The following is a 20,101-nucleotide window of genomic DNA, read 5'->3' as shown; positions in this document are numbered from 1 at the left end:
AATGCTTAGAAAACAGACGTGAGGATAGAAAATATACCATGTATTTAGTTTCATGACATAGGCACAAACATTTGTCTAATGAGTGGCACAGGTTATTTTCATAATCTCAAGCAAGGTCTTTCCCTGGGAAAACCCTGGTGATGTAAACTAGTTTCCAGCACTGGAGATCACTGAAGCTCTCTGCCAGGGCTTCTATTCCTCTGTTAATGTACTGAGGCTATCGACATTTTTGTCCACTCCCCCCCGCTCTTAAAAAGAGGAGTTAAAGTTATCACATTCATGGCTTCTGCAGTTGTATGAATAGAAAAAAAGAACACAGAAAGAAGTGGGATGTCTATGATGACTAGGTAGATATTAAAGATTGTCTAAGTGTAGCCACCCTTAAATGAATATTTTGCCTCAATGACACTGAACAAAAACTGTTAATGGGAATTATCATATTCATAATAGAAACAATACTCAAAAACTTAATATTCTAAAGTTGGTCAGTTTTTAATGAATTGGCAAAAAAAAAAAAGCAAAAGACACGCAGGTTGAACTGGAATGATATTGCTTCCAAGTAAAGGGAGGAATGATCCAGGCAATTAGTCACACATTAAAATGATGGAACTTTTTGGCACACATTTGAAAGACAGAACAAAGTAATACAAAATAAATGGATGATGGAATAAAATGCAACATTAGTTTACTTATGCAACATTAGTTTACTGAAGCTATAGCACACTGCCCTCAAAATCTTCTTTGGTATGGAAAAAAAAACCTATAGGCAAAGGAAATAGAGTAAATCTAAGCTATTTTGAGCTCACTGAGGCATTATATACAACAAATTCTAACGAATTATTAGATAATCTGGAGAGTATGGAGATCAGAATGAAAACTATAACTTAATATGCACCTGTCTTATGGGGGTTAAAGTTCTTAATGTCAGGTTGACTGACATTAGTTCTGAAGTTCTAGGTTCCTTCTGGATCCTGGTATATTTTCATCAATAAAGTTGACATAAAATAGATGAGAATTCCAATAGAAGCTTTTAGTGACACAATGGGCTCATCACACAGAAAAACAGAATATTAACTGGGCATAATCAGATTATGTTAATTACTATTCTAGCAAAAATTGGATGGCAATTAACATAAAAGCATAAGTTTAATTTTACTTATTAATAATGTTTATCAATTAGTAAATATTTTTACTAAATAGTAATTCTTAGAAGAGAGAGAGAGGTATTGGCCACAGGAAGACAATTACAATCTAGCACAAGTCAATTATGAAAAGAAACTTAAACAAAATTTTAAAATGTATTTTCATTGATACAAGGCGAAACTAAGACTTCATCTGATATACGGGATACTGGTCTAGTATATTCAAGGTTGAATCGGCATGACACAGACAGATATCCCTATCTTGAAAGCAGGAATTCTAAAATGCCTTGGTTTATTTGCCATTGCAAGAGTAAGAATATGATTACAGAGTGACTACAAGGTGCTTCTCAGTGTAAGAACAGCTACAAACTGGACTACACGTAGACTAGAAATTAAAGGAATGAATGAAGTTCTGGAAGATGACAGCAATAGGAGTACTATGAGCAAAAAATACTGCTAATTTTTAATTCTATAGATCTCTGTATAAAAGCTGAAGGTGCAAGAGAGGAGATACAGGCTTGACATCCCCAGAGTTTTGTTGCTAGGGCACTGTCTTCAGTTTGATCACAATTTCATAGGGTAGGCCCAATCCTACAAATACGTATCAATAAATCTGTGTTCACATAAGTATTCTCATTCTAAATACAGTTTATCACTTATTTATTCATAGCTACATTTATATATTCTACTTAATATTCCCAAACTTAAATGAGGGATTCTGAATAATAAAGCAGCAGGCACATAAATGCTATTCTTCGTTAGGTAAGAATTTTATCTTGTGAATAATTCATTGGTTAACATATTTATTCCAAATTCAGCTAGATATTTATGCATCATTAAGAACTTGATTTTGTACAACACTTCAGAATTTAGGGTAACCTAAATAACCTATGAAATAGGCAGATGTTAAAACAGTGATTATGAGATAACGAGCATTTCTCAAGACTGCAGAAGAGACTGACACAAAAGCACTATATGCCTGCATGAGGGATCTTTCCCTCCTTTGCTACTAGACAGGCTCAGAGGGCAAAACTATTTAAGTGTGAAAAACTTTATGTTAACATCTGAAGTTCATTAACGCTTACTTTAGTCATTCTGATAAAAATTGTGTCATAAAGTCTCATGAAAGTAGAAGCTTTCCTTCAAATTTAAACTTGCACCTGTCTTGAAAATGTAGGTTTCTAATGCATTCGTGTTCTGCCTTCTCATGAAAAACTGTCAGATGAGAAGTCAAAAAAATAAGGCTTTAAAATGTCAAGTAAGTTTGCTTCTTGTTTCTTCCACATCAGATATTTACCTCAGTTCTTGTTATTGGTGTTTGCCCATCTCTATTTTAATAATTTTTTCATATGATTCATTTTCCAAGACACTAAGTTTATGATTTTTTTTTTCTGCATGCCATAAGGGTGTAATGACTTTCCCATAGGAGAGCAGAAAAAGAGAGGGAAAACCTAGAAAAGTAACACAATCTCCAGCTGTAAATACCTCTTCCTTTTCTGGCAGCCTACAATCTCTGCTGGGACCAGGACTCAAGTGTACCATGATCCCTTTGTACTGGCTGAAGACCAGAACAATCACAAAAGCAATAACCCTGAATTCTGCCCTGGCAGCATAACCCAAGTGCCTCAACAAAATAAAAAAGAAAGTAAAAAAAGTAAACAAGAAAAGAAATATCATCCACTGAAGTAGTAGGCAATAAAAGTTCCCGAGTGATTGTGCTGAAGCTTGGTGAGCTTGACACTTTAATGACTGATGTTTTACTTAAATAAAAATGATTAATGACAGACCTAACCTTGAGGAACTAGAAAACCAGACATTACAGTTTTCTTCAGAGAAATGCATTAGTAATTTGTAATAATTTGCATAATCTAATGAAACAGAAAAGACCAGTGAAAAAAACTGCATTCAACATTATATTAATCTCTGTATTAAATGAAACAGTAATGACTGAATAAACATTTTGCATCACAATTAGAAAAAAGAACCAGAAATATAGGAATATATTCTTCCAAAAAAGTAAATTAATTTTTTCTTTTTTCTTTTTCAGAGTTACCTGGGCATTTTACTTCATCTGTATAATCTCCACAGTCATTAGATCCATCACATATCCACTCTGGCAGTATACAAAGTGAAGTCGAATTACAGCTAATAAATCCTGAAGATTTTATTCCAAGTTTATAGAAGTAAGCACAGTTTGTATTATCTGGAAAGAGACAGTAAATGACTATATCACACCTAATACAGATTGAGACCCTTACAGTTTGGTTTTCAGGTTTACCTTGAGTTTGCGCAGACCATGCAGCTGCTGGTATCCAACTAGTAATGACTATGAATTAACTGCTAGATAAGAAGGGATATTCATGGAACAGATGCTACGATGAAGCACAGACAAACAGGAACTTACTACAGTTCTTTTCATCTGAAGCATCTGCACAATCAATGATCTGGTTGCACTGTGCTGATTTTCCAATGCAAATCCCATCTGCACAATGGAATTCTGTTGAAGCACACGTTGAATCTGTAACATATGGTTATTAAAGATGTAAATTTGTGTACTAAACAGACTCTTCATATGCATATTATAAGTATTGTGTTTAAACCTTCTACCTTTTAGGAAAAGGCATTCAGAACACACTGTACCTTCCATAGCTAAAAATTCAGTAGAAATATAAGGTCTAATTAACTTGAAAGTGTAAGGATCTAATTTTTAAATTTATTCTTTGAGCCTAAAATTCTCTTTCTAGATAATTCAACTCAATCTGAATAATCACCATGCAAGGAAGGAAGAAGCACTTTCAGGACCATCTATGAATCTCTCAGACTTCTTTCATGAAACACCAGGTTGGGCTTTTTGCCTGTATGCTTTTCTCTCTACTCATATTCAGCTAAATGATTAAAAACCATGCAGTGCTTTCAGGAAATGTTAGTTACTACGGCTATATAGGTTTTAGCTATATATTGTGGAATAATTTCCCCTCCAATCTTTCTGAATTGTAACTAAGGATTTGTGTTGTCTGCTAGTTAGTCTTTATCCATTGACATGATGCACAAATATAAATATTCATGTTTTAAGACATAAAAAGAGAAACAGTTCTGATATAAAAAGGACAACAATTCTGGTAAGTTTTGCAAAAGGCACAGACATTGCCATGCATCTGAGAAGCAAAGAAATAGAACACTAGCTGCTTCAAAGCAGAAACAGCGCAGCAGATGCAGAGAATAAATCATCCATCTTTCAACCTTTCCATCTGTGGTAAAGATACTCTCTCATTTATTACTTCACAGAAGAAACAGCAACTATATTTTGAGTTTTCCGTAACCAAAACCACCCTTCTCCTAGAAAACTGTAAGTGTAAACCAAAATTGGTCTTCATATCAATCCAAACATACCAGTGCGTGTCTGCTTGTTTTTGAATTTGAACAAAACAAATCCCAGCACCTGTAACCCCAATAAAGTTATATGCATTTTCTAGCTCCTTCTGTTGACATACTAAGTAGTTACAGAACAATATTCCGAAGCCACCGTGGAAGTAACTATCATTTACCTTTACAATCAAGTTCATCAGAGTTGTCACCACAGTCATTTGCACCATCACATACTTTGTTATGTGAAACACAGCGACGATTGGAACACGGCTTGAAACCCTTCCGACAGCCTCTGTTTTCTGGAAGGTTAAGTAGAAGCACATATTTTCATTTAGACACTTGCTGTATAACAAAAATAGCCTTACATTAAAACCATACAAACATTCCAGAAAAACATTTTAAAGGAAAAATGCATTTGAAGCTACACGAAAAACTTCAGACAGTTTTAATTTATTGTCCAGCAGAAGAACTTGGACTGATAAACAGATAAAGAAAAATAAATGAAAGCATGATGAGAAAGAACAAAAGAATGACAAAAAACTTAAAAGGAAAGCCAAATTCCCAATTTTTGTTATCTCATGGTATAAAAAGCCCATGTGCTTTAAATGCATTTGTTTAGACACACTTTTATCAGGCACGTGACAATGTTTGCATATAGCAAACATATGTTTGCATATAGCATCAGTAATTCTATCATATAGACTGAAACATAACAAATTTGCCCTAAACTAATTAGAATAAATGGAGAATAAAATAAGAGTTCCCATGCAACGCTACAGGCTTCGGGAAGGGTGGCTGGAAAGCTGCCCGGCATCAAAGGACCTCAGGGTGTTAGTCAACAGCTGGCTGAAGTGATAGGATGAGAGGGAATGGCCTCAAGGTGTGCCAGGGAGGTTTAGAGTGGATATTAGGAAAATGTCTTCACTGCAAGAGTGGCCGGGCACTGGCACAGGCTGCCCAGAGAGGTGGGGGAGTCACCATCCCTGGGGGAGTTCAAAAAACATGTAGACATGGCACTTCAGGGCAAGGTTTAGGAGACATGGTGGTGTTGGGTTGACGGTTGGACTTGATGATCCCAGAGGTCTTTTCCAGCCTTAATGATACTATAACAAAAGATATTAGCAGAAAAGTCCCTGGATTTCTGAACACTAATACTGCAAGTGTTCTGCTCAAGTAGGTACACTGTTGAAGAATGTATGAATTTTACATATGTTGATATGTTTAAAAATTCGGGAATTATTTACTAAAGCTCTAACGATTGTAGAGGTCATGCCACAATAATACATAAATAATGTTAATTGGAATAGTTAATCAATAATATTGAGTGCAGCATCGTGTACGTATCAGGTTCACAAAAGAACATACTGTATATAACCTAGTGCATGCCAGAACCACAGTTCTTCCTGCTTTTTGCAATGTGTAGCAAAAATTTCAGTATGATTGATTTAAGTCAGGCAAAATGTACACTGTTATGTTACAAGTTTATATAATGTCCTTCATAAAATTATGTGGGAAATCCATGGAAAGACAAATTGTTGGACTGTAGAATAAAATATAAAATCATTTTAGCAGCTCAGTAATCCTCAAACCTGTAGTGACATATAAGCAACTTCTCTTGAATGACAAGAAAGAGTATTTTTAGATTCCTCACCAGCTACAACTTTCTTATTTATTCCCAGATGACTTTCTCTTAATTCCTTCAACCTACTCTCCACTCCTGAAACTATATGAAAACTTAATTTTTCTTCCATGAACTATGAATGAAATAAATGACTAAAATTAATAGTAGAGACAAAGAGGTTTAAACCATATAAAGTTATAGCTGACTGAGGTTTTTTGGTGGTGGTGGTGGCTTTGGTTTCTTTGTTGGTTTTGTTTTTTTTTAATTACTTCTTATGTCTTAAGCAAGATGTATACATAAATACAGGTATGTCAACACATTAAGGAAACCTAGGAAGGAATTCACAGACATAAGTAATTTACTTTTCAGTGATTTGAAGCTGTCACTTGTAATTCAAGGGCCTTTCCCCCCGGTAACTAGAAATGTTTTGTATTTTCCAGATTCTTATTTCCTTGTCTCATGTGTTTTATTTTTTTCTGATTCAAACAATCAAGCCTTCTTAGTTATGTACATGTAGATGATCTGACGGAACGTTGTGATTAGTTTTACATGACATGATCAAAGCAATTATCACATAGAAGTCTGAAAGCTAGTGGAGCACAAATTGAAGATGAAAGAAGGAAACAAAACACACAGTATCAGTTGCTATCCTGAGATGGTTGGTATTAATTTTTGTAAGGAAAAAGAAAAAGGAAGAAAGCTATTCCATTTCTTTTTTCCAGTATCAACCTTGACTATTATTCCAGTATCAGCCTCGGACTTAGACTCAGTGATTCTTATGGGTCCCTTACAACTTGAGATATTCTATGATTCTATTAAAGTGGCAGAGGTGAACTCCAGGAATTAAAGCAGACATTTTCATAAAACAATAGAGGTGGCAGGTATGAACATAGTGGGTGGGTTTGAAATGACATGAAATTGTTCATATGGGAAACAGAAGAGACACCAAGGCTGCGATACGAATATACAGAACAAGATAAAGGTCAAGAGTTACAGGCACACAGGTACAAAGGAGATTTCACTTAACATGCAGGCTTCATGAATTCACTAAGGTGCCAGTGATTTAAGAAAATTATTTGAACAGTAGAGTTTTAGACACTGCAGCAGGCAAACTCAGCTGGACACGGAAACGCCGGAAGTGATTCAGTTAGTGATTGTTAGGGGAATAAAAAAAAAAGAAAAGAGAGAAGGATAGGATCCCTTGGGAAAAATCTGAAAGTAAAGAATAGACTCCCTAGCGTCTAACTTGTTGCAAGATGCAGACTGAGTGGTGGGAAGAATAATGATATTACAAACTTAAACAGAAAATTGAGTGGAAAGATTTCTGTTACACAGCCATTTTTGTATTTTATAACGCCTCTATTTTGGTCTTTTCTATTCACAATAAGAGAAAATCTTATTAAATATGGAAAACTAAATCAAAATTGCTAAATGAAAGCTGAAAATATTCTAATTTTTATCTTTGAGGAAACGGCTAGCTGTGGTTTTCATTATTTTTGTTTTAGAGAAGAAATGTGAGAACATTTGAGATGATTTTTTTAAATATAGGTCAGCTAATACACAAAGTTTGCAAGAAAAAATACATTCAGGTAGAAGTAATTCTATCCACATAATGTCAGGGGTTTTTTTTAATGTATGAGTTGGCATTTTCCTCTTGTGCATTTTGGCAAGCAGTTGGTATGAATTAGAAAAGTCACAGAGAAACCAATATAAGCATGTATAACCAAAATAAGTGTGAAAGTGAATGTATGGAAATACTTACCACAGTAGAAAAGTTTCTCATCAGACTTGTCCTTACAATGAGCAATGCCATCACAAGTCAGCTGATAATCAATGCATTCACCATTTCCACATTCAAACTCAGAATAAATGTTGCAAGTAGAATTTTTAGCTAAAAATAAAACATATTAACAGGTAATTTTTAATAGCTTTTATACTTAGAAAATTAGAAAAACGTTGGCTGCATTTAAAATCTCGCCTAAGCAGTTTTTGAAAACCTAAGTACAAAAAAACCCACCATGGCATCAAAACTTAAAAGCTTCTACAGAGTGGTGGCTTGCAAGACTGCTATACTTCTCTCTAAATTTGTTGATATTATGCAGGACTGAGGACAGATATCTAAATAGCAAACAGAAATGTAATGTTGGGGTGAATTCCAAACCAAGGTAAGAGAGAGTCTGTAAAAGAAGAATACATAGCCATGAAAGAACATGTAGTGAGGCAACCTAAAGGCAGTGATGCTGATGATGACATTGTAGCTACTGTGCTCAGCTCTCCTCTGCCCACACATGCCTCTCCGCAACCCCCAGCTTGTATGCCACCCTTTCTCAACAGATGTTTAAAAGAACCTCTTCAGCATAGGACATCCAAGAGCAAGAAGTAAACGCTTACCATTACCTAGCAGTTAATCTGAACTCTCAGCTCTGTTTTGTGGCACTGTGCAGCTGCTCAGCGCTTACACAGGTACCTACATCCTGTCGAATGTCGAAGACGTATCCTAACACCCAATGAAGAAAGCCTGCTGTTTGTACATTACCTATTTGCAAAAAATCATTGGCAGACACGTACAGTTTTTGTGTTCTTGCCTTCTCAGATTTGTTATTTTATCTATTATTTTAGAAGAGAACAAGATGTACATTTAAAATTTTGAATCCTGCTTTCTCCTGCATATAGATTTTCTATTACTTCAGTTAGAAACGAAAAAAGTATCGCAAAACTTACACAGAACAATTCCGTCATGAACTTCCTGATAAGTACATTTATCATGTGTACGGTCCTAAACAAAATATCAAACTTGAGAGAAAGGAGGAGCATATAGGACAATTCAAGATGAAGAATAGAGAAATGATCCCTCTTATGCTTTTTTTTCTTGTTTCCATTATAATTACTTCAGCACAAATTCAGGAAGAACTGATGTCTGCTATATGTAAAAGCCAAGCCAATATAAATTGAAAACATTTCTTGATTTGATTCAAACAGAAATAAAAATATAAAAAGAAGTATTGAAAATATAGATTCTGGACACGGTGAGATCTGATCTTGTATATGATTACCAGTCCTTTAAATGTTAATCAAGTTTATGGCAACATTTATTTTTCTTTCTTTTTCCCCTGACTTCTTACCATTTTAAAAACTTAGATCTTCTGAAAAGTCATTCTCAATTACATTTCTAGTTCATCTACTCAGCATATTGGAGGGCAAACCTTAGAGAAAGATGGGAGGAAAAAATCAAAATATATGTATAGTATAATCTGCCCTCAGTTAAAAAGTCAAGCTGAAAATGCTTGTAGAGATTGCTTCAAAGCCCAACTTTTAGAAACAAAGCATTAACAGTTTGTTTGATTAGGAACAAGCAGTCTGGGTAGTCTTATTACCCATATAATCACCCAATCCCTCTTTGAATTTTAGTGAAGCTTTGTCTCAAGAATCTTGACTGGCAGTAAGTTATATAGTCGAATTACCCTTTGAAAGGGCAGTTATTTCCTTTTATCAGTTGAAATTGCTAACTTTCAATTTTATTGAATATCCCTTTCAACTGTGTTACAAAGACAGAAACTTTTGATCTCACAGCTAAACCCTAAAGTCTATCTTGCCTCAACCCTTCCCGTGCTAATCAATCCCAATGTTTAAAGTCTATGTCTGTCTTTGGGTTTTTTTTATTTGTTTTGTTGTAACTAATAACTCAGATCAACATTTCCTGCAAATATTCTAGAAAATAATTTAGAAGATGGAATTTACATCAAGGTCTAGATGAGGATTTAAACCCTCTTTTAGCTAATAGCAATATTAAGATTTGTAATGCTTTTGGAAACTATAAATGCCATGTAACTTTATAATTATTTATAATTATCGGACCTATGAATTTATCTGCTGAACCTCTTTCATTTCCACTGCTGATCACTGCCTCAACAAGGTGAAGAAAGAGGTGAGAAAAAGTGCTTTAATTAAGGTTCAACTTCAGTAACTCATCTGATAGAGCCCTAGACAGACCCAATGGATGCATGTAGATACTTTTATCTATCTCAGTAGTAATTACGATCGATATTTCAAAATCATAATTATTACTAAGAAAGTAGTATCTTACTACCATTATAGCAGTTATGTTTTTCATCTTGGTTGTGGTTTTTTTCAACGTGTTTGTGATGCCAGCAGCCATCTTCCTCTCCCACCTCCAAACCAACTGGAACTTTTATTGCATTCAAGCAATGAGTTTAAATTGTTACATGAAATAAATAAAGTTCTTGATATTTAATGAAGGTTAAATGAGGATCAGTGAAAGATTTGCCTCCTCACTGCTCCAGACATTAAGAATTCCAACGCTTCTTTGTATTTTTTCTGATTCTAATTCATCTAGGAAACTGAAATGGTTATGATATAAATACCTTAACCAAGCATTGAAAAACTTTAACCTGCTCAATTTGATCCTGTCTTCTTTATCAGCCACTGAGGTTTCTGCCCTGCTGTGATGAAGTAAAAAAGAAAACACCAGGCTCTTGCCAGCCTAGCAATGAAGGAAAGGTTCCTTGCCAGATTCTAAGCAGGTGGCAGCAGTTAATTCCAAACCCTTAGCAATTCCCATACTTTATCATACTCTATCTCCTGGGTAAAGGGATGGGAGGATGCTAGCTGAGCAAGCAACAGACCTGACCCACAAGGCCAAGCGCAGACTGGTCGGCAATGGAACTTCAGGAAATTTTCCAGCTTCAAGAGGTCTCTTCAATGATCAAAATCAATAAAATCTGACAGTGTGGGAGGGTGAAAGAAGGTAATAAGACTGGTGGAAATATTCCGTATGTAGGAAGCAGAAACATTTGGCTCTAGTGGAAAATATCTTTTCATAAAGTAGTAAAGTCTTAATTAATATCTTTGAACCATTAACAATCAGATACCTGTCCATACAATCTCAATTATCACTGGATTCTGTTACTAGACTAAAGGTCTGCTACTCTGAAACAGTGTTATAGTTGAAATTGAAATCTTTATCACTTCAAATCATCTGTAAAATTCATTGTATCTCAATTATACAGCTAGACAAAGAGGTCTTTGAGTAAGAACTATAAATGTAATACAGGTTAGATGTACACTACTTTACTATTGCATCTTGACTCTGGATCAGCTGTGTATCCCCTGTTGTGAACAACAGGCTTTTTAACCCTCATACGTCCATATATTTAATTATAGAACCAGGTCTTCCTGTGAAATCTCAGTGACCTTATAATGCGCTATGTAAAGATTTAGTTAACAACTAACAAACAACATGTATGTGTGAGCCAAAGGTAAACGTCGAAGGTGAAATATGAAGCATGTGAAAGTGCAGACTAAAACTGTAGCAATTCACATATTTGTTTGGGACATGTTGGTAGCTACTGTATGATTATTCTGGTTCTATGCATAATTAATATATACATTTCATTTCATTTAATAGCAATATTTTAGGAAATTAAGCAAAAGGCAAAGCTGTGAATCCAAAATAAACCTGGCAAAAGAAATTCTAGGATTAAAATCTTGGATACAATAATGAAGGCATTAGCTTGGTATGGTATAAAACTAATTACAGGCTCCTCACAAAGCTCTGTAGCTCAGCTGCCAAGCCTAAGAACCTGATTCTAAAGGACTGGGCTCCAACCCTAAGGATGCCTTAACCCAACTTAAAATCACACTACCCTTTCCCTCATCACAGTCTTCTGTTCTCACTACTTCTCCTTAACTGGCTCTAGTGATCTTGCAGTGTCAAGCTGAAAGAGCTCTGCTCACTGATTCTACCAAAACTAGGTCTACAACAAAAAATTCCTGATTCCCAGCCAAGCAAGTTAGTTAAGTCGTCATTCAGTTACACAACTGTTATTACTGATAAAAGGCATATGGTGGAAGGGAGAATAAGACCATCCTTAGCAGAAGCACACTTCTTCTTAAGCTGATCATTTAACAACAGTATTCTTTCCTGTTATGAAAATATTGATATGAAAATACTGATATGAAAATACTGTTCTCAGACGTACCAGAAAAGCCTAATATCATTCTAGCATGAAAAATCCAGTGGCATGATCAAAATAAGCTCTATTAGCAAAGGGGTAGGTTTGTAAAGTATATATCAATATATACCAGTATATCTATACCAGTAGAGGTATGTCAGCGAAGGACTACATCTCTTCATATCTCACACCAACACAGCTCTGCACATACAGAGCAGCATTTTAAAGGTGACTCTGTATCAGTAGAAGAGAAGCCACTTGTTAGGCTATTCAGGAGTAACAGACTGCCACAGTAGAGTCTGAAACAGGTAAACTGCCTAAACTTCCACCAGGATGGGAAATCTTGCTAAATCGTATACATAAGTATAGTTTTTCTTGAATGTTATAGTGACTTTCTACTGTTATGATAAAAAAATTTAATTTAGAGACAGCAGGTGGGCCAAGGCTATGAAACTGAAGCAGCAGAACAGACATGCTTGGCAGATAGATATGGAAGTGGAGAACTTGATCTAGGAGTTGGGACTTCTGCCCCACAGAGGTAAAGGTCCAATAAACCACCAGAATTTGGAAGGGGTCTCTAACTGTGACAGAAGAGCTGCAGTCTAGTGACATTAACAATGACATAAGGAACAACACGGTTTCCGCCCCGCGCCCGCCAGCTTTCCCTCCATTCTAAATCCAGCCAGCTACCCTTGCTGAGGGGAGAAACACAAAGTCACATCTCACATTATGAATGTGGGTCAATCCTGGGAAACAGCCCGAAGTTTTCTAGTTAATGCACTCCTGCTAAGGCACAGAATTAGCAAAGTGACAGAGATTTTCTCCAAAATATTAGAAAAGCTGGAAGAGTGCAGAGTGTGTATATAAATCACATCCTTCCAAATTACCAGCACATTCCTCCATGTTCAGAAACATGGAGGGACAGTGTGATCTAAAGAAGCTGCAATGGGTGACCACATATTCTGAACCACTTCTGAACTATGAAAAAATAGTTTTCTCATAGTTTCTTTATCATGTACTGAAGAAGCTCGAGAAGTGGGCCCGTGTAAACCTCATGCGGTTCAACAAGGCCAAGGGCAAGGCCCTGCGCCTGGGTCGGGGCAACCCCTGGTATCGATACAGGCTGGGGGATGAAGGGACTGAGAGCAGCCCTGCGGAGAAGGACTTGGGGTGCTGGTGAACGAAAGGCCAGACATGAGCCAGCAACGTGCGCTCGCAGCCCTGAAGCCAACCGTGTCCTGGGCTGCACCAAAGGCAGCGTGGGCAGCAGGGCGAGGGAGGGGATCCTGCCCCTCTGCCCCGCTCTGGGGAGACCCCCCGCAGCGCTGCGGCCAGCTCTGGGCTCCTCAGCGCAGGAGGGACACGGGGCTGTTGGAGCGGGGCCAGAGGGGGCCACAAAAATGCTCCGAGGGCCGGAGCCCCTCCTGCTGTGAGGCCGGGCTGGGAGAGCTGGGGTTGTTCAGCCTGGAGAAGAGAAGGCTGTGGGAGACCTTATTGCGGCCTTTCAGTGCTTAAAGGGGGGCTATAGGAAAGATGGGGACAATGTTTTTAACAAGGCCTGTTGTGACAGGACAAAGGTTAATGGCTTTAAACTAAAAAAAGGTAGATTCAGACTGGATATAAGGAAGAAATTTTTTACAATAAGGGTGGTGAAACACTGGCCCAGTTGCCCACAGAGGTGGCCAATACCCCGTCCCTGGAATCATTCAAGGCCAGGCTGGACGGGGCTCTGAGAAACCTGATGTAGTTGGAGATGTCCCTGCTCACTGCAGGGGGGTTGGACTGGATGGCCTTTAAAGGTCTTTTCCGTCCCTTCCAACGCAAACTATTCTATGATTCTATGATTCTATGATTATATATGCTGAGACACACTGGTTCAGAGAAAGCATGGGAAGATACAAGACGAGGAGAACTTAGAACAGTGTAAACAAGAATACTCTCCAACCAAACCAGTCTCCAAGGAGTCTGCCAATTTAAAGTGATACATTCCCAAATTACTGAAACACCAATTCTACATGATTAAATACAACAGCTAGTTAATAAGTTACAATTATTTTATATGTCTAAGATATGAAATGAAAATATTTGTACTCAACAAAAACAAACTGCAAATAGGAAATGTTCAGTAAAATACAACTACCCAAACTGGAATTTACAGAGGGTATAAGTATTAGTGCTTTTTAAACCACCAAAAGCCTTATAAGACATCAAATATTTAAAAGGCTGGTATGTGCTGAATGGTCAGATCAATTTTTACAGTATACAGAAGCAATAAAATTAATGGCTTGGGCCAACTACCTTTGCTTATGATAGCCAACAGCATTACAGCAGAGCAAAGCATTGTGTCAGCTAGTATTACTTACTCACACATCTGTTATCATCTATCAGTATTCTATCCCCTCGACATGAACAGTTCACTCGTCCATCAGGAGTCAGAAGGCATAAATCATGACAACCTCCATTCATTTGTGCACAAGGAGATAACTCACCTGAAAAACAAATGATAAAAGATGGACTCTGTTTTATAAATTTGCTTCAATGGCCAATGTCTTTGAAAGCGCAAAGATCACCATATCTCAGATTCATGGGCAATTGATTCAAGTTTTATCAGTCAGATGAAAATGTCAGCATGCCTCAGATGCTAGCATACTAAAGATAAACGGAGTTACCTTGAATATAATAATTTAAAAACTCCACAACATTCAAAACTGCTGATATTTGACAGGAAATGATTTAACTACTAACAAATGAGCACAATGTCCATAGCAGAAAATGGTCATTCAATAATATTTATTTACTTGGGGAAGAGGTTATATCCCGTCTTTTGTTAACAGTTCCGACAACAAAAAGAATTTATGAAACACCTTGAAATGTTTTAACTTAGTTGAAACTAAGTACAATTCTTGAAATGAATGATACTGGAATTAACAAAATAGCGCCTTTTGCTTTGTAACTTACAACTGTTAGTATCATTGGCAACAGCAATAATGCCCATTGGTTGATGTGGGATATCAGAACGAAGAACTTTTGTGTCTCCTCCTGTATATTTGCTGGAACGCAGAATAGCTCTCCTCACTCCATCTGACCAGAAGATATAATCATCATATACAGCCAGGCTGAGAAAGGTACCTGGGCCAGATTTGACAATTACCTAGAGAACACAAGGACAGAAGAGAAGCATGAGAAGGAATGTTGTCTCTGAACAAGATGTTTTAAAAGTGCAAACTGTGACTCACATCACTTTATAATTTTCAACAAAACACTTAATTCTTCTATACTAACAGAACCTGGAAAAATGAGATGACAGCCCTTAAAATGGGTTAAAAGGATGCTACAAGGGTTAACTTATTATTTCTTGATACATGCATCCTTCAGAAGTCCAGGAATCTGTTCCTTAAGTAAAAAAAATCACAGTTTATCTAAACATGCTTGTAAAAATACCTACTCAGCACACTACCTGCTTAATAGCCCAAAGAGAACAGAGGAAAAAGAGGTACTGTAGCATGGCTGAGAGTCTAAAATTTCTTTAATGTCTTTAAGAATCAAAGCCAGAAGCATGTTTCAGAACTGAAGAGCGTTCACCACTATGATCACATTAGAAACTTGAACCCAAGACAATAAATGTTTTGTGTGCTCCAATTAAAAAAACTGTCCTCAGTCACCATACTAATTATCAGTTTAAAACCTAGAAAGAAAATATGAATTGCAGTTCACAGTACGGTAGGGTTTGAATGAAAACTGGAGAAATACAATTAATTTAATCCCAGTCTAAATCACAGAACATATATTTTCATGTATGTTCTTTCTTTCTGTGTATGAGAATTAAAAACACCTACAGGTTCTGTTCTGAAGAATATAACGTATTTTTAATCAGTTCTCTAGATGAATACTTAATTTTGGCTGGGTAGCAAAATTATTGTAAGGGGGTTATTATTTCTCCATTAGAATTTTTGAGCTATAATGGAAATAAATAATATTCTGAACATATTCATTGCATTGCATTCTCATCATATAAGGAATTCACTGAATATATAAGACATCCAAATATAATTTTAGTGGAATAAACCCCCCATTTCTCCCACTACAGCTACGCCTTGGAGATTAAGAAGGTGCCCTAACTCTGCAGTATTCAATATCAAGCAATGCTTCAGGGGTACTTTGTTCACACCTCTGCAAGATTCCTGCCCAGTGCTAGGCAGTGAACAGCCTCCAAAACAGTGGCTTGCAAAATGCCTTTGGGAATGTCCTCAGACTGACTCAGCACCAAACTACTCCCAAGAACTTTCTGGAAAGACCGTTAGCTAGCACAGGCAAAGTTGAGACATGGGAATGTTCCAACAGTTCGGTAACATAAATAGTTGTATTCCAGTGCACAGCATCATTCCTGGCCATGTCTAAGTTCACTTCTACAGCTATAGTTGACAAGTTACTTATTAATCAGATAATTATAACAAATTCTGCAGCTCTATGCACATTACATATTTCTGCACATTTATAAGAAGGTTTGACCAGCAAATACTTTTTTCCAGCAAAGATTTTTTTCCTGTGATAAATGCCCCAGGAGGACAACTTTTCTCTAACCAACCTTATTACAAGATTAAAAGTATTAAAAGATAGATGGGAATTTATTAATGGCAGAAAGACCTTTTCTGCAATTGTGCACATTTACTGTAAGACACTTTTCATAATACACTCTTAAAAGCCTATGCTATTCAAATTCAGACTCATTTCAGGAAAAAAAAAAATCAATCATGGATGTTTCTGAAAGATCTGTATGAAATCTGCCCATGTGGATTTTGCAACCCCGTGTTTGTTCTCCATGATAATGTGAAACTGCCAATTTGAAGGATTTCATCGTCCCAACCAATGCCAAGGAAGGCACTACTCTGTTCAGTGTTCTGTGTTCTGTAGCACTGCCATAATTTTCTTCAAATTGTAAGAAAGGAATGTAAATTCATTACAGAACTGATCATCATTTTTCAGCTGTGGGAGATTTGAGATCCGAATAAAGGGTCACAAAAGCTTACATCCAGGAATGTTTGTTCGCTAATGCTCATAGCATTTCATTCACCAGGGTCTCCTCTACTATGTCACAGCACTATCCAAGCACACTGGTTTTATTTTAGCATGCAAAAGAAAGAGGTCCTATTTCTGCCACCTTTTGGAGAACTTAACAGCCTTTTTAACATTCTAGTTTAATCATTTACAATGTAAATGATTTACTTTTTTTGTGGTTGATAGCACTCCTGGATGATCAGAAGTAACTGAAAATGAAAGTCTTTAAAAGTCTGTTCATCCTTACCCGCCAAACCATCTTTAAGTCCTGAGGATTCAGCCTCAACAAAATTTGCTGTGTATCAAACCTGTTGTAAGTCATCTATGTTTCTAAGTCTTGTATTCTGTACAGCTTGCATGTCCATTTTCCTGGCAGTGTCTGCAGCTCTGGACAGAGATACCTACAGAATCACCAGCAGGATCATGTAACAAAAGTTCAGGTTCTTACTCTGTGACCCTACTGAAATCCCCCTTGCGTGGCCCCACATGGCTGGCCCAGGATGGGTAGAAAGCACTAAAGGGTCTGCCCACTACTTCCTGCTTCCTTTTTTCTTGCTGCTGCTTGTCTCTAACAAAAAGAATGATGGAAGCCAGTACAAGCTATTCCTCTGAGTTAGTGATAGTAATCTGATAAGCTTTGGATCAAGATGCAAGAAAACTGACCCAGTCTTTCAGGGAATGGACATACCCAAATACATAGCACAGAGAAGAAAGCCCATGCAGAATTGGTGATCGCCATTCAACCATAAGAAAAAATCATGTTTTCATACTGTAAAACCTCCAAGATAACCAACTTATAGCAAGTTTTATATAAACTGGTGGCTGGGTAGCAGCAAATGACCCAAAGCAACTCTCCCACTTATGAGAATACAGGCAAAAAACTCTTTTATGTATCCTGTCTGGAAGCACAATATCAACACAAACAATGCCCACTTAATCCACAATCATTAAACCGCAGCATATGCTGCCTGTTGTCCAACTACAGTTGGATGAACTGTGCTGGAATCGGAGAGCCATTCTGTATGGTGAGTCAGAGGGAAAAAGGACACAGTTCCATCAGAAACTGAGCATTTGTGTTATACTGAGTACCATACATGGAATAACTTTTTATCATCTGCAGGCAATATACAGGTAGAGAGAACTAGAAGGTACAACCTCAACCATCAAATTTAGTCAAGCATGATATAGATCACAATGTCACAGAAATTTAATTCATAAAGGCCACATCCATGCACTGCCACAAACTATTGCAGTACTCTAGAAATGCTTAAGACGTGTTCTATGAAGGACAGAAACTGCCAAAAAGCGTCCTGTGCCACAGGAAAAGGTAAGAATAATTATGGTCATCAGCAATGTATTCAATCACAGAAGAGGGAATGGAGGTACTGAATGAGTGTGCACATATTGAAAAAAGCAACGCGTTGCCATTCTGCATTACAAGGTCTGAACTGAACAGATTTATTTTTTTACAGTAACAAGTTTTTAAACAGGGTTTTTAACAGTATGAAACAAAATCAATCATATAAAGACCCTGTCCTGACATATTTTATCATAAGTCTAAATTGATACCAAAAATTGCAACAACACATGTACAACATATGTACGACTTTAAAACTCAAAACAAAAATTTGAAACTTCAAAACAAAATTAAAATAATTAACAGTAAAGTTTCAGGAAACCTGAACAAGACACCCCTGCCATCCCTTCTCCTGAATCAGCAAAATCAGACACATCCAACAGTACGTCACGTGTTTTAATACCGAATGATACCAACATTCAGTTACCATATGTACTTCAAGCTCTGAATAACAGCTTAAAAGTTTTCTCTGCTTCCTGTAAAGACATAAGGAGACTGAGGCTGGGGGAGGAACGTCGCAAGTAGCAGGGCAATTTAATTGTAAGTATGACCCATTTCATTTTTAGTTCTGATTTTTAAGTTCTCCAGGCAGCTTAACATATAGCTGCTCTAAATTTGAGGTATGTGTGTAGCAGTTTCTCTACAAAAACATGATTGAAAAAGGGGAGGAGCCAGTCAGGTAGGCGAATCAGGTAGACAAGAATTTGTACCAGAACACTAAAATTTGAATGATTTATATAAAACTCTTATTAGATTGTCATTAAGAATTAGATTAATCACAATTCTTACCATAACAATGCTTAACTTTTATAGAAAGATGATTTTTTCAAAGATGAGTACATAAATTTAATGCATCAGCTTAATATGAGTTGCTTTTAAGCCTTATTGATAATAGTTCTCTTTCAAAATGCTTAATAAATGGGCAGTGCTATCTAATAAAGCCTTGAAAAGTTTTTTAAGGGCTCTTTACTCTTCTAAAGATACCCAAATCTACTTAGAAGTCTATAAGAGAATGACAAAGCTAGTATAGAAAACTACACTTAAAAAGATTAAAATTAATGACAACTGAAAGTCAATTGAATAATAAAATCATCATACAAGTATAAAGCAACATCCATAATCTAAAAATAAATAACATTTTAGATGCATATCGGAAAACTCAATCTGACAGAATTGACTTATACAGAATGCATTAATCTAAAGTTAGCTGATTTATTTCATTCTTTCAAATGGAAGACAAAATAGTACGGCATATTTATTATTCAGTTATGAATACTCTTTTAAAGCGTATAAACAAGGAACCTATGAAAAAAAATTGCATGAGGCTGACATACAAAGAAATCAGTTGCACAGCCAGGGAAAAAAAAATAATCTAAGTTATAACTTTTGTGTATTTGATTTAGCCACCTAAAAAAGATGCACTTAGATCGGACTCCTTGTTTTGCTTGTTATTGATGTGGTTGCTTTAACAAAAAGCAAAAATGCTGTCTCTTGCTGGGTAAACAAATCTATCAGCCTTGATCCAGAGTATCCAAATTCTGCCCTTCCAACACTGCGGTGTTGTTAGGACAAAAAGATTATGTTAACC

At 36.5% G+C, this 20,101-nt stretch overlaps 1 protein-coding gene across 1 annotated transcript in view; it reads right to left on the bottom strand.

Annotated features, from left to right (window-relative positions):
* LRP1B (LDL receptor related protein 1B) overlaps positions 1–20,101 on the bottom strand; it is a 762,836-nt gene that overhangs the window by 138,786 nt on the left and 603,949 nt on the right. Inside the window, exons 44-49 of the mRNA XM_075092828.1 lie at positions 15,060–15,252; positions 14,465–14,590; positions 7,892–8,020; positions 4,688–4,807; positions 3,547–3,660; positions 3,196–3,345 (exon numbers count right to left, since the gene is read on the bottom strand). Coding sequence (XP_074948929.1) covers positions 3,196–3,345; positions 3,547–3,660; positions 4,688–4,807; positions 7,892–8,020; positions 14,465–14,590; positions 15,060–15,252 — 832 coding nt within the window. The remainder of the gene's footprint in view (positions 1–3,195; positions 3,346–3,546; positions 3,661–4,687; positions 4,808–7,891; positions 8,021–14,464; positions 14,591–15,059; positions 15,253–20,101) is intronic.

This window comes from Phalacrocorax aristotelis, chromosome 5 (assembly GCF_949628215.1).
Source record: "Phalacrocorax aristotelis chromosome 5, bGulAri2.1, whole genome shotgun sequence".
In the NCBI taxonomy this organism is placed as follows: Eukaryota; Metazoa; Chordata; class Aves; order Suliformes; family Phalacrocoracidae; genus Phalacrocorax; species Phalacrocorax aristotelis.
The sequence above is the reverse complement of the archived record's forward strand: the minus strand, read 5'-3'. Positions and strand labels throughout refer to the sequence as shown.